The sequence below is a fragment of the Dioscorea cayenensis genome, chromosome 4, assembly GCF_009730915.1.
Source record: "Dioscorea cayenensis subsp. rotundata cultivar TDr96_F1 chromosome 4, TDr96_F1_v2_PseudoChromosome.rev07_lg8_w22 25.fasta, whole genome shotgun sequence".
NCBI classification, from domain to species: domain Eukaryota; kingdom Viridiplantae; phylum Streptophyta; class Magnoliopsida; order Dioscoreales; family Dioscoreaceae; genus Dioscorea; species Dioscorea cayenensis.
The window spans coordinates 4,535,237-4,550,801 of NC_052474.1; the positions used below are offsets into that span (position 1 = coordinate 4,535,237).

General features: G+C 36.9%; 2 protein-coding genes across 2 annotated transcripts; both read left to right on the forward strand.

The window, feature by feature from the left end:
• The first annotated feature begins 2,686 nt into the window (after positions 1 to 2,686).
• On the forward strand, positions 2,687 to 5,984 carry LOC120259130. The gene is made up of 6 exons (XM_039266672.1): positions 2,687 to 3,265; positions 3,365 to 3,515; positions 3,605 to 3,787; positions 3,886 to 3,969; positions 5,006 to 5,087; positions 5,191 to 5,984. Exons 1-6 carry the CDS (start codon positions 3,003 to 3,005, stop codon positions 5,610 to 5,612), a joined length of 1,185 nt encoding a protein of 394 aa, XP_039122606.1. The 5' UTR covers positions 2,687 to 3,002; the 3' UTR covers positions 5,613 to 5,984.
• Positions 5,985 to 9,341: 3,357 nt separating this feature from the next.
• Positions 9,342 to 12,503, forward strand: LOC120259418 (pyruvate dehydrogenase E1 component subunit alpha-3, chloroplastic-like). Its single transcript, XM_039267017.1, has 3 exons — positions 9,342 to 9,749; positions 9,821 to 10,601; positions 12,086 to 12,503. The coding sequence occupies exons 1-3, from the start codon at positions 9,525 to 9,527 to the stop codon at positions 12,361 to 12,363; spliced, it is 1,284 nt and encodes a 427-aa protein (XP_039122951.1). The 5' UTR covers positions 9,342 to 9,524; the 3' UTR covers positions 12,364 to 12,503.
• Positions 12,504 to 15,565: the final 3,062 nt, after the last annotated feature.

Sequence of the window (15,565 nt, forward strand, 5' to 3'; positions counted from 1 at the left end):
ACACAAGATCAACAGAAACAAGGTAGGGAAAGAAAGTCCAGTAGACATGGAGCGAGAAACAAACTAAACATACAATACCAAAGCTCCTACTAGGACGTGAGTGTCTCTAGAAGAGCTCAAGAAACAAAACAAGACAAACAATACCTGCTGACATACTGACTAGCTCTATCAGATAACCCTCAAGGGCTACTAGACTCATCCCCTTGGAAACTGCGAAGTTCGGGCTTTTCTTGACGATGCTAGTCGATTCCTCCATCTTTTGCCTTTTAACTTTAGGAGCTGCAAAAAACTACAAGCAAAAAGTGTTAGTAATTTTAGCAATCGTTGAAATATGAGAAATAAAAGATGAATCAAATATACGTCTATTTCTTTAGAGCCAAATGTGCCAAAGGATGCCTTTGAAAGAGCATCCCAAGTTTCCCTAATCGGTTTCCTTAGCCTCACTCTCCACGATCCCCAAATATTAGCAATGGACATGGAAAGTGAGATCCGATCAAAGCACTGTAGAAAGTGTTCCCAAATGAGTATGGCAAAATGACAATGAAGAAATAAATGGTCACTGATTCTATAACTGCATAGTACAACACACAAGTGGCAGTTGGAAGTTTGATACATTTTCTTTGCGTAAGATTCTCTAGAGTGAGGATCTTATTGTCCCAAGTTAACCAAGTGAAAGCCTTAATCTTCTTTGGATAGATTCTTTTCTAGATAACTTACTAGATGGGCATCGAGTACCTCCATCACATAAAAAATTATAAAAAGATTTAACTGAAAAGAGGCCGCTAGAGGTAAGACTCCAACACTTGTGATGCTTAGAATTATTATCCAAATGAATAAGAGTGTTTTCTATAGTGTAGTCTATTTTTCTAAGAAAGTAGATGAAAGAGGATGTAGGGTTGTTAACAGTACCAAAAGGACTGAGAATATGCTTCTGGCCATAAATATCTCAGGACTCTTGTGAATTAAAGTGGTTAAATCAGTATTTTTTTTTATAAAAGTCAATAAAGTACAACTTATTAGAAAATAGAAAAAAGTACAAATGCAATGCTGAAAAATTGAAGATTGGAAACAATTCAATTTACAGAGTTGGGGGAGTAAGCAGAATCAATGATTAGTATTCAGAGCTCTCTATTAGACCCAGGAAAAACTGCTAAAATCACATAGTGGTAATTGGTCTAGTGGTATTTGGTCTTATTACAGAAAATAAGGGTGAGATAATAAAAACATTTCAAGTTCAAAACTCGTTAAAAACAATAATGGTAATGGATCACCAGTTATGGGTGCAGGCTGGCAGCCTAAACCTCTCGTCTCTAACTGATGGTGCTCGAGTTGGATGATTAATTCTCAGCTCTTGTGCACGCCCCTGATATATATGGCGCTTGTCACTTTTGTCAAAAAAAAAAGATATATAAATATATACATATATGTGGCTAAGTTATTGTAACAAAATTCTTATACTTGATAGACTAGTTAAGCGAGATTCAACAGGATTTTCTTTAATTCACAACCTTATTTTAAAATTGTGAGTTAGTATCTTCTCATGTGATCTCACTTACAATTCTATGCGGAGCATTTTTTTTATATATACAAAGGTGACACACGCCGTATGTGGAGCAACTAGTGAGGTTTTTAATCTAATATTATTACTTGTTTTCTTTTCATTTTTCAAAAATTTGTGGCATTGAGCCATTTTAGAAATCATTGCATTATCTTGTATAAGTGTTTCTCCACCACTTTTATAATTTTTGCCATGGATCACATATTATTTCAGTGGTTTGATATGAAAGAGTTAGGGAAAGACAAAACTTCCATCTATTCTATCAAGTTAATATCTCGATTCAAATCCTTCACAATCGAGATATGTGATAGCCCAAAGAGTGACGATGATAGTAAGATTGAGCGCATGCCCAAATCAACATCAACAAAATCATAATAATTTAAAAAATATATTTGGTATTCATATTTTATTTTATTATTATTATTATTTTTAAAAATCTCTAAACATATTTTATGAACCATTCAATTTTTAATAAATTACTTTAAATTTTTAAAGAATGTATGCAATACTAGCCTTCTTTTTATAATAACCAGCTAAATTACTCATAATTTAGGATGGACGGTACAAAGAGTACAATGAAGTAAAGCTTAGGGGCTTAGCATAAATGCTGAACAATGGATTATTCAAACCTTCATTCTTCCAAAGTCCAACAATTATATAATAAAAACCATACAAAACGTCCCATAAATATGTTTTCAATGCCATCAATTTCAAAGCCTCATGTTTTTAAAATAAAGTTGGCACCTCTCATCGTATTCAAACGCTGGTCCTAAACTTGAAAACTTTCTCCAAATTCCAAGCTGGGGTCAAAACGCGGATTTACGCTTTTGATGGAACTCCATTTCTCATTAGCGCCTAACATGACCAAAACTAAGAGAGACACATCAATCTCATGCACATAAATTCAGAGTATTTAACTCATTATAATTTAAATGTGTGGTTATGATGATTTCAGGGCGTGTGATGATAGATTAACATATATATATTTTGACAAACATATCATGTGATGATATTTACACCGTCCAAGATGAGCACCAAGTCATGGAAACGTGGCAAACGAGCGCTTGGGCCAAGTCAAAACTCAAGACCCAGCCCATCGCAGTAGTATATAAACAAAGATTCACAGCGATCTTTCTCGGCATCAATGCGTTTCTATATTCACAAGAAAAGTCTCTTAAACTGTTATACTCTGGGTCTTCTTCAAGTCTTTATTAGTTTAGTTTATTTATTTATTTTAAATAGTTAGATTTCCTTTGGGGAATCCTAATTACACACACGTTATAGCTTCAATCTATGTGAATCCTTATCCGCTCACCGCCTTGTGTTCGGCTTCGTGTCGCCATATCGTCGAACGATTTCGGTGCGCTCTTGCATTCCTCGTTCAGGGGAAAACTTTGGAATCGCTGAAGTGTTACTTCGAAGGGATTGTGGAGTTGGTGTCGAGATGGCGCTGGTTCTTGATGTGGTGATGGCTGTGCTGAAGAAGCAGACGATTGAGGAAATGGTTTCGGAGCTTGCTTTCTTGGCTGCGTTGCTTTGGATCGCGCTGCTTGTTGGGTTGTTGGTTGGATGGGCTTGGAGACCGCGCTGGGTTGGGAATTTTGTTGGAGAGAAGGGGAGTTCGGGTGGGGTGTTGAAGACGGCTTCGGATTCTTTGGTTGCTGGTGAGAGCTCCGGGAATGAGGAGAATGGAGTGGATTTGATGAAGTAAGTTGTGATTTGGTATGAGAATGGAAATGGAAATGGGAATGGGAATGGGAATTGGAATTGGAATTGGGTTGATTGATGTCGTTGTTGATTTTGCAGGTCGAAAGTGCCGGAATTGGCAGTGACTTCAGAGGATTTGGATCATCTTTGCAAGCTTGTGGAGATGACAGATGGTGGACCGTCCTGGCACCAAATGATGGATAAATCTCTGCCCAACATGAGCTATCAGGCATGGCGGAGAGAGCCTGAGGTGATGAACATGATTCACAGGTTGTTCTTTGAATTCAGAGTTTTGTGAAATACTAATTTAGCTTGTTCTTTTTCTTCTTCATTATATAGACGGGGCCTCCGCAGTATCGAAGTAGGACTGTGTATGAAGATGTGACTCCCGAGATTGTGAGGGATTTTTTTTGGGACGATGAGTTCCGGCTGAAGAACAAATGGGATGACATGCTCCTTCATTATTCTACGTTAGAGGAGTGCCCCACTACAGGGACAATGGTGGTTCATTGGATTCGAAAGGTTGGAACACCTTTTCCATTTCCTGCATTTCTTTAGTTTTGATGATTCTTGGGTGTGCTTTTGGTTTTGATTTGTTATTTCTTTTCCTTCCCTTGCAGTTTCCTTTCTTCTGTAGTGATAGAGAGTACATTATTGGTCGACGAATATGGGAATCAGAAAGAACATATTACTGTGTGACAAAGGTATGTGAAGTCAGTGAAAACATAGTGTATGGTAATTTATCTCTCTGCATATTGTATTTAATCAGATGTTCTTCATATATTTTTATGTGTGTAGACTGTAGTTTATGGTTTAATCACAACACAATAATTGGATCAACTCGTACAGAAGAATTATTAGGCCTTGGAAAACTCAGAATGGTAGATACAAGAATGAAAATTTTTTCATTGCACTGGACATCATCGATTACAATGTCCTAGTGCATAAATGGTCTATCATTGGAATTGAATTTTGCTGTTTTTCATTAAAGAAATTTTCTATAATTGGTGATTTGCCCATGAATGATTTGTCCAAGTTTGAAAATTTTTAGCTAGATTCAATCTTACAAAGAAAATTGGCATTCAACAAATTAAGAGAGGGAGCTTTTAGTTTGCTTAGTGAATGTTCTCTCTTTGCTGCTCTTTCTTTCTTTCGTTTATTTATTTATTTATTTATTTTGTGTCTTATAGCCCTTGCCATCAGGACAAATATATTTCTGTATGTAGCTTGTTGTCTTTTTTTTCCTTGTTATATTTTATAGTCTTGGGAGTTTAGATTGTTCCAAATTGATGAACCACAAGCAGAAACCAAGATTGGTTGTTGGTTACGATAGCTGACAATTCAACAACCAATCTTGTGGGAAGACCTTTTTACACCTATAAGTTGTCATGATCTACCATCTAATGCAGATATTTGGGTGGATAAATACTTGACTGATTGTCACATGATGTGCAACATAGTGAGCCTATTACTAATCTTCTATAAAATAATTTTTGGTGGCATCAAACATTTCTTAGAATTACCCTTTGGCAGTTTCTATTCTATCTCTGTACACGCTTAGCAATTCTGACCTTTTCTTTGAGATCAGTTCGTCACTCGCTAGGCACCCTTTAGTCCTTATCTTTTGATGACTTGAAGAGCTAAAGCATTGCATATTTTAAAATAAAGCATGCCCCTTGCCTCTTGTTAGATTTATGTATTATCTGAAATTCATGTCTAACTCTTGCTTTCATTATTTAGGGAGTGCCTTACCCTTCAGTACCTAGACGGGATAAACCCAAGCGTGTTGACTTGTATTATTCAAGCTGGTGTATTCGTCCAGGTAACTAGAAATCCACCTTGATGTTCATATTTTAATTGTATTATCATTACATCAAATCATTCTAAATAACTTGGATTATTATCATCTTGGTTATGTGATCCAGTTGAATCAAGAAGGGGCGATGGCCAGCTTACTGCCTGTGAAGTCATACTGTTCCATCACGAAGACATGGGCATCCCTCGGGAGTTAGCAAAGCTGGGGGTTCGACAGGGCATGTGGGGCCTGGTTAAAAAGATCGAACCTGGCCTTCGGGCATACCAGATTGAGAGGCAAGCCGGCACCCCCCCTTCACGGTGTGCCTTTATGGCACAAATCAATACCAAGATCAATTCTGACTACCTTAGATCATTGGATACTAGCAACAATGTATCTGATATTGTAGAAGCAGAAGATGAGAAACGGCAAAAAAATAGCATACCGAGGTTCCTCATTATCGGTGGGGCTGTGGCCCTAGCTTGTACACTCGATCGAGGGTTGTTGACAAAGGCCATCATATTTGGAGTTGCAAGGAGGCTTGGAAGGTGACCCAGAAGATTATAATTATGAGTTGTAACTAGTTGAGGTTTCACTTAGCAATTATACCTACAATTATCCAGGCGCTCTCGGTGGTACCTAGTTTTCCACAACCGTCCAACATATCATGTTGTTATACGCATAATATTTAAGTGCAATCCACGGGAGAGTGCAAAAGGTCACGCTCTTCTTCTTTAAAATAATCAAAGATAGAGTTGATCTTTCCTCGCTAGAACTTTCTTTTTCTTCTGAAGAAATAAAGAATGTTGTGTTCGATCTTAACGCAGATAAGGCTCCAGGTCTAGATGGATTCCCTATGTTTTTTTAACAAAAACATTGGAGTTTTATCCAGGGAGATATATTTAAAATCTGTAGTGATTTTTATGATGGCACTATCAACTATGAACGACTCAATTGGGTTCACATTGCTCTTATTGCTAAAACAAGCTCCCCAACTGAGGTCTCTAAATTCAGGTCCATCAGTCTTATCAATTCTACCTGTAAAATCATTTTCAAAGTTCTCGCCTCTAGATTGAGCGAAAAGATTGGTTCATTAGTGGATAATACTCAATCCGGATTCATTAAGGGTAGATGTATTGCAGATAATATTATTGCTGCCCAGGAAGTGATTTTTAATCTTCAAAAAAGGAAAATTCTTGGCTACGCTCTTAAAGTTGCTTTTGCTAAAGCCTTTGACTCCTTGGACTAGAATTTTCTTCTTGAGATACTAGAAGCTAGAGGATTTGGCAATCGTTGGATCTCATGGATACACACCATTCTCAAAACAGCCAAAACTCAAATTCTCATTAACGGTACTACTCAGGGCTACATTCGCTGCAAAAGAGGTCTGAGACAAGGTGACCCTCTCTCTCCTCTTCTCTTTGCCTTAGCGGCTGATACTCTTAGTGCCATGTTCTATCACGCGATTAATTCCAAAGTACTGATTGGGGTACAACTTGACCAATCTAATAGCATTTGCCATTTACAATATGCTGATGATCTTATCATATTCTCGGCTGGTGGACATGAAGATCTTAAAATTGTTAAATTAATTCTTTACCTCTTCGAAAGCTGCTCTGGTCTTTCAATCAACTTTTCAAAAAGCTGCCTATATTCCACCAATTTCGGTTACCAACCGAATTCCTTCTCCTCAAAAATCCTTAATTGTAATAAAGATTGTCTACCCATCACTTACCTGGGTGTACCCCTTTCTGGTAGATAACCCAGAAGAACTGACTGGACAAAGTTGATCGAATCTGTTCGTGCAAGACTCACACCATGGAAAGCAATCTACCTTTCATTGGGGGGCAGCTTAACTCTTATTAATTTTGTGTTATCCTCAATACCAGTTTATTGGATGTCAGTTTTCAAACTTCCTATCTGGGTCATACAAGAGATTGACAAAATCAGGAGACTTTTTTTGGAAAGGCCCTGACCTGGGAAAAGAATTTGTCGTCCCCGAAGCATGGGTGGTTGGGGCATCCTTGATCTGCAGGAATTCAATAAAGCTTTACTTGAAAAATGGTGGTGGAAATTCATAACTACACCGGAATCTTGTTGGTCCAAGATCATTAAAGCTAATTATTTATACAGAGATTCCCCAAGCTTCCTTTTTTCACAACCTCCAAGAAATATATCATTCTTTTGGGTGGGAATTAATACCATACTTCATTCATTTTGATCCTACTTAATCAAATCAATTGGCAATTGAGAAAAAACTTTATTTTGGTATGATAGATGGCTAGAGGGTCAGTCCCCCAAAAATCACTGGGAATCTCTCTTTCTGGACTGCCCTTACCCTTGGATTACTTTAAAACAATTTATTCATATTCTCAATTCCCAGGGTAATCCTTTTAGATCTGTCACTGCAAATGATTTTGCCAGCTTACTATATTCCTTACCGGATTGTTCCAATGATCATGAAGATTCCTACTCCTGGGCATTAGAAAAAAAATGGAACTTTCACTGTCAAATCCTTTTACAATTTCTTAATCGATTGAGGATTTCGCAATCAACTCTATTCCAAATTCTGGAAAACTAAGTCTCCTAGCAAAATCACCTTATTCTGTTGGCTTGCCTGGGATAACAAAATTCTAACACTTGAGAACCTGTTCAAATAAGGTTGCAACCCATATGCCACTGACACATGTATTCTATGCCATAATAACACTGAGTCAGTGGACCACCTTTTCTTAAACTGTCTCTACTCTGATCGAATTTGGTCTTTCTTCAAATGTTTATTTGATACTGAAACTCTACCTTCCTCAGTATCAAACGTCTGGACCAATTGGATACCCTCTATTAATTCTACTCTCAGAAATATTTGGGAACTCTGTTCCAAAGCCAAATATGTTCACCTACTTCTGCTACAATTTATAAAACTGCTAATATGATTCCCTCTTGGATTTCTGCAGATTCAGACTCCCACCAATTGAAAGCCTTAGAGGGTACTCTGAAGATCAAACACTCCTTAAACTTCCTCAATTCCAGATCTACTGACCACACCAGAGATCTGGCGCCCAATCCGATTCAGGAGTAGTTCGTTTCTTTCTTCTCTGAGCTGGCATGTGTCTCCAGATGGCTGACTTCGCCGGCTTCAGATTGCTTTTCTCTTTCCTCCACTTTATTTGATTTCTATGTACTCTGTTTTCCTCATCCCTGGTGAGGATAGCAGTTTTCTGCTTTGTTTCTTTGTTTGTTGTCTTATCTTTTGTACTTTGTTTCTCCCTGTTTGTTTCTTTTTAATAAATTTGTGGTTTATCCAATTTTTTTCAAAAAAAAAAAAATCTAAATAAGTTCTGATTTATTTATTTTACATGTACACAAAAAAAAATATATCTGCAAATGTAGCATTTTGCAGTTACATGAACCGTTGTTTCACCTAAGCAATAATATTGCCAAATGCCAAAGCTTCATATTGTTTAGTAAAATGGTCAGATCAATCAGTCGTGTGTACCATGTCCTTTGTGAGCTCTGTTTTCTTGGATTGGATAGCTTTCTTTGACTTTACTTTTTAGAATGTCATTGTAGTAGTAGTTGTTTACTTTTCCTCGGTGGCATAGGCCCAAATACATTTATAACGTGTTACCTCCTATTTCTGCCGCTTTTGATAATCAGAAGAAAGTAATATCAAATATGCATGCCGCCATGAGATATCCATTTAATATCATGCCATAATTATAATCCCCGCGTAGGATTGTACTTTAAATAAACCGGTACAAATATTTTCATATTTCTTACAAGTTATTTACCTAAAAAACAAAATCTTGACTAAAATATTTTAATTTTTTTAAAATAATAAAAAAAATATTCACGCCAAGGTCAGAATAATGAAAAAAAAAAGTTGTCTGTTTAATGCTAACATCAATTTTTTAAAATAAAATGTATAAATTATTGATTTATTAAAAATCAGATATAAAGAAAAAACAAACTGGAACCTCACAAATAGTAAAATAAACGGGATAAAAAAATAAAAAATAAAAAAAATAAAAAAATAACAAAACAAAAAAAAAATATCAAGAAAAAAGCGACTAAACTAGTGAAGACTGTCAACAAAAATTACAAGTAAATTTAAGCTATTAGGAGGAGCCGATTACTTCATAAAAGTATTCTGATCAGAAATGCCTGCAATATTCATGACTCTCGTGCTCATAGATAACTTCATTTAGAATTTGCTATTGAGAACAACATCAAAATTTTCAAAATAAGATCAAAAGAAGAGAAGAAAAATTTTCATTAAAAAAAAAAAGAAAGAAAGAAAATTTATGGTGTAGAAGTTGAAATGGATACGTTCTCTCTCTTCCCACTTGCTATTTATCCATTCTTTCCTTTTTGTCGACGGCTTCGTCGGCTTCTCCCACCCCCCTTTCCCTCCTCCTCGTTCACTCCGCCTCTTCGCCTCCGATCCGCCACCTTCACCCAACAATGGCGGCATTCTCAGCCTTCAGGCTTCTCCCGCCTCATCCCATCCCCCTCCAATCCACTTTGTTCAAGCCATCTATCCCCTTCCTCTCTTACTCCTCCCACCATCTCTCCTTCTCTTCCTCCAAGCCCTCCATCTCATCCTCTACCTTCTCCTCTCGTCTCCACCCAATCCAAGTTGCTCCCTCTGACCTTCTCGCCGATAAGACCGACCTCGGCCCCGTTCCGGTATGCATCTCCACTCCGTTCTCTGATTCTTCTCTATTATATTCACAATTCGAGATCTAATTCATTCGCAGGAGATATCCCGCGAAGTGGCCCTAGAGCTCTATGAGGACATGGTTCTGGGCCGCTCCTTCGAGGATATGTGCGCGCAGATGTACTATAGAGGCAAGATGTTCGGCTTCGTCCACCTCTACAATGGCCAGGAAGCCGTCTCCACTGGTTTCATCAAGCTCCTTAAGAAGGCTGACACTGTTGTCAGCACGTACCGCGACCATGTCCACGCCCTTAGTAAGGGCGTCAGCGCTCGTGCTGTCATGGCTGAGCTCTTCGGCAAGGCCACTGGTTGTTGCCGCGGCCAGGGTGGCTCCATGCATATGTTCTCGGCCGAGCATGGGCTTCTTGGAGGTTTTGCTTTCATTGGAGAGGGTATTCCTGTCGCTACTGGCGCTGCTTTTACCGCAAAGTATCGCCGCGAGGTACTTAAGGAATCGGACTGTGACCTTGTCACTGTGGCATTCTTTGGTGACGGGACCTGTAACAATGGGCAGTTCTTTGAGTGCTTGAACATGGCGGCGCTGTGGAAGCTGCCGATTGTGTTTGTGGTGGAGAACAATTTGTGGGCGATTGGGATGTCGCACTTCAGGGCGACGTCGGACCCAGAGATCTGGAAGAAGGGGCAACCGTTTGGGATGCCTGGGGTACATGTTGATGGGATGGATGTGCTCAAGGTTAGGGAGGTGGCCAAGGAGGCAATTGAGAGAGCGAGAAGAGGTGAGGGGCCTTCACTGGTGGAGTGTGAGACTTACAGGTTCAGAGGCCACTCACTTGCTGATCCTGATGAGCTTCGCAGACCAGGTGAGGCTTTCATTCATTGCTACTGAAGTTCTTTTGTTGCTTTTGATCATTAGCTTGTTAGATTTTTTCGTGTTCTTTTGTATTGATTGAAATGTGAATGCTTTAGCTTTGGTACAGATATACTCAAATCAATGGAATTGTTTTGTAGCCCAAGAATGCTTCAGTTTATGTTCCTACCTGTTATTTGGATATACCAATAGAGATGTACAGTCTGATATTCACACCATAACATGTGAACAGTAAGGTGTAGAATTCCTATTGATATTAGAACTCAGAGGGAAACTGTTAACTCTCTTTTCAAGTTTCATCCATATGGAATTAATCGAACACAAGAAGATCTCCCTCCAAGCCATACATATGACTTTCATTGAGTATAGTTTTCCATATTAAAAGCTACTAATTTGGGGAAGTTCATAAGAATGCTGAAAACAGAATCCCAAATAAGTTGAAGAATTTGCATAGCTAAGCTGAAGTTCAATTATTTGAGTAAAATGTGGGTGCTTATAAATGTTTGTCAAAATTAATAATTCTCCTAGGTGAAAATGATTGCCTTTGTCTGAATTATATTTGTATGGACTTCAAAATCATAAGTGGTTTTAAATCAAAATAGATTGTTCGAGGTAGGGTCAATTACACTTGGTGATTTTTTGCCAACCAAGGCCAATGCGTTCATAACATGCTAGGGAGGAATTAGCAGATGATCAATGGATTTTCTATTTCAATCATATGAGTTTAGTGAAGCGCTTGAAACTTCAATCATTGTTGTGCTGCTAACATGTACTGATATGGTCTACCATTATCATATTTGTGAACATGCATGAAAGTACTTCTATGTGTGTGAGTTCTCTTGGGCTATAGTCTTTGTTGACTATCAGCAAACAGCCATAAAGTTATCCCCATAAACATGCTATGTCCTTGCCATTGTCTTTTTTCCCCCATCGCTATACCTTAATTGGAGGAGTGGATGGGAAAAGCTGTTTCGATGTCCACAACTTGGTCTCTATAATAGGCGTGCATTGCTTTGTCTCTGGCGCATTTGCTGCATGAGGCAAACCTGCAAATTTGCCAATTAAGAGTTTGGCGCTTCAACCATTTAAAACGTATGAAACCAACTTCGGGATACCCAACTAATCGGTTCTCATTTAGATTAATTGTTTTATCAGCACATGTTAGAGTGATCTGTATTGCTCTATATGCCAAAAAGTTGAAAAATGCATATGCAAATCCGTGTATTGGTGTATCTCATCCACCATAATCATTTCATTTTGAAGGTGACAAGGACATAGAGTGTGAAATTTTCTTCTGTGGTTGTCTTATTTGAATGGAAGACTTTTCTTTATTTTCATCATCATGCATTTACATTGAGAGTGTCCAAATTTTCTTTAAAACCATTATTGATGCACCAAAATTAGCCATGCTACAAAGCAACCCACTGTTAATTTCATTCAAGAATTGATAAAATATTCTGTGCTTATATTCCACAGATGAGAAAGCTCACTATGCTGCTAGAGATCCCATTCTAGGCTTGAAGAAATACATTCTCGAACACAATCTGGCCACTGAGTCTGAGCTTAAAACAATTGAGGCGAAAATTGATGATGTGATTGAAGATGCTGTGGAATTTGCGGATGCCAGTCCAGTTCCTCCTCGAAGCCAGTTGCTGGAGAATGTTTTTGCTGATCCAAAAGGTTTTGGTATTGGCCCAGATGGGAAGTACAGGTGCGAGGATCCTGGATTTACACAAGGTACAGCGCAGGTCTGAAAGACTGAACATCTCTTTTTCCATGCAAACGCTAGCTTGTACTAGAGTTGATCTCATCTGTGAAAAAGCCGGATTGTCCTAATTTTGGTGCATCGTTCTTGTATTATCCTCAATTCTCTATACCTCTGTTTTATAATTATTATTATTGTGTCAGTGTGTGTGTTTGTGGACCTGTCTTCTGTTCTGCATCAGTGTATTAGCAGGCTATTGGGGGTCTAATGTTAGTATTAAGGATAACGACCTTTCCATTTCATCTGTAATAGATGCCTCAGGATTTTCCATTTTTATTCGGTTGAGCTTTCATGAAATTTTCTAATGTGCGTGCTAGTTATGCAACAATGATGTTATCATGTCCCTGCAAAAAAAAACACACACACACACACACACAATAGTGTTATTATGGATTGGAAAGTATCTCACTCTTGAATTGAGTGTCTGAATGATTCCTAGCCTTTAATTTTCTCTGAACATTCAAAACAACAACATCCCAAGGCAATTTGAAAAGTTAAATGGGGTTGTTTGATATAAATAGCATCATGCAGATTTTGGGGAAATGAGCTCGAGAGCTGATTTTATTGAAATAAAAGAACATTACAAACTGAGGTACACCCAACAACAAGGAAAACAAGGCCAGAACAAGAAAAGCAACATGAAAAGAACATTACAACTCAAAGCCAGAATTAATGACGACCTTCATTAACCAATGAGGCAAATCATGGCCCTGGAAAAACTATTTAAGGATATGAAGATGGACAGCATAAGTAGCTGACTTGAAGGCTGGAGAAGCCCAGGTTAACATGCAGTTTAGAACAGCCCATGAAGTTGAGAAGCTGATTGATACATTGAACCCAGAGGCGAAATCAACTGCTGTATGGATCATGAGACAAAGAAATCTTCTGCTGTTGATCTGAAGGCCAACATCCACCCACAACAGCTTGGTTTGTTGTCGGAGTAGAAGCAGGAAAGGTAAAAACCCATTACGTGACTGCACCCATTAAATCTGGTGCATTCGTGTCCGCACTATGCGTCTACGTGAGTTCAGAATTTTTAAGCTAATTTCTGGATCCAAACCCTAAAATTTGCACCCATGCGCCTGCGCGTAAGAGAGCATAACCACTAAAGCAAAGTTAAAGGATAATGAATAATACTATATATAAAGTGAATGAAGATTTTGTAGCTAGGTAATGTAGTACTAAACTTTTAGTGAGAATGTTTTGAAATAAATATGAGTCTAAAGTATGTGGGTCCTCTAACATTCTCCGCATGTATATGATAGGAACCTGCCATGAAAATCGAGTAATTAGAATCAGAGCTAAAGAATCCTGCACCACCTACCTCGATTGTGGCATTCCAAAAGCAAGAGAAGAAGAGAAATGAGCCATCAGCAAAGGCGAAGTTGTTAAGAGTTAATCTCCCGCCAAGTTGCTCAGCATGTACACGAGAGAATTTCAAAACATGTGCCAATGCCCTGCAAGCAATAACTTAGCAAGAAGATTTGATGTTTCTAAAAATTTTATCACAATGATTTTTATAATGATAGAATTGTTGCAATTATCTCATAATGAATATTTTTACCCTAATTTAATTTTTTTTAAAATAAATTGTTAACTGAAGATAGATAAAAAATTATAACTAAAAGAATTTTTTGAAAATTACGTTAAAGTAAAAAATTTCTTATCAATTTAATAAAAATTTAAATTATTTATTTATTAATAAATATTTTAAAAAATATTATAATTTTACAGTAATAACATGTTAAATGTACACAAAATTTTAGAAATTTCACGTAAAAAATACATAAAAGTATTACATAAAGAATTATAATTCTAAACATGTTTATATTATTTTACACCATAAAAAATATAGTGGTTTTTATAATAATAATTTTCTATATAAATAATTTTGTCCATGTTGAATATTAAATATAAAATAAGACAAATTTGTTTTTAAAAATATTTGGTAGCGACAAAACAACAATCATTTGTGAGTGGGTTGGTTTTTGTTTTGGGAGTCTAAATAAAAGGTTGTTAGTTTGATTCCTCCAAAACCCATATTTTGTTTTTATAATAAAGTTTAGAAAAATTAAAATATATATAAAAAAAAACCGGATTGGCGGTTCAACCCGATGGGTCAACCTATCTGGTGACAGGTTGGCTGCCCGGCCCGCCGGGTCACTTGATACGATGGTTATTATAGAGCTAGGCTAAAAGACTGCATGTGCCAAACAAAGTCCACTAGACGTAAAATGTACTCGAACTGAAAAAACATGCTTCTAGAAAAGAAAAAACAACCCCTAGGAGATCAACGGTGAAGCATGTGGGTGTTTACCATTTTTTTTTTTCAATTTATACATTCAGTTATTATCCTCACCCATCAATTTATTAAAGCATGTGGGTTAATATAATAAGAATGCCGGTGAAAATAAGAAAATTTTAGGTTTCTTTCTATACTCTGCAATTTTTAAGGTGTGTTTGATACGCAATTAAGTACAACTTAAGCAGAAACATAACAAGTAGTTGTAGTATAACACAAATATTTATCTTGTACCATGTTTGATATTTTTTTGGATAGCTTCTCGAGTACTGGACAAAAATACTATAAAATTACTTATAATACCCTTTGTACTATTTTATGTTTGTTTTATAATAAGCAACTTCACAACAAACTCTCATTTGCAATAATTTTAATTAGATTTTTTTATAATTAATCAACTAAGTAAATTAGAATTATATTTCTTTTAAAATTTTCAAAATATATTCAAAATTAATTTCTTGTTAAAAAATGCATGATAAATTCGGTTATGTTTGATATGTCTATGAAAATCATATCTATGATTCAAAAATATAAGATATAAAGAGATTTATATTTATTTTTTATACTATTTAAATTTTTTATTTTTGGATAGAAATGTTAATTTTATTTTTTATCCATCTTACATTAAAAAAAAGGGAAAATTACTGTTCACCCCTCGTAATTTTCAAAACTTCCCAAAAACCCCCTCCTACTTTTATACACCCCGGACAGCCCTTCCGTTAGTGTTTAACTTCCCTTTTACCCCCTACCGTTCACTTCAAATGGGTCCATGTTGTGAAATCCCATTTTTGGCCTTGAAAATGGTGTGAAAGGAAAGCGCCAAATAACATCATGTTCAACCTTTTGAAGGGCTTTCTGCTTGGTTTCTGATAGACAATGACAAGGAGTT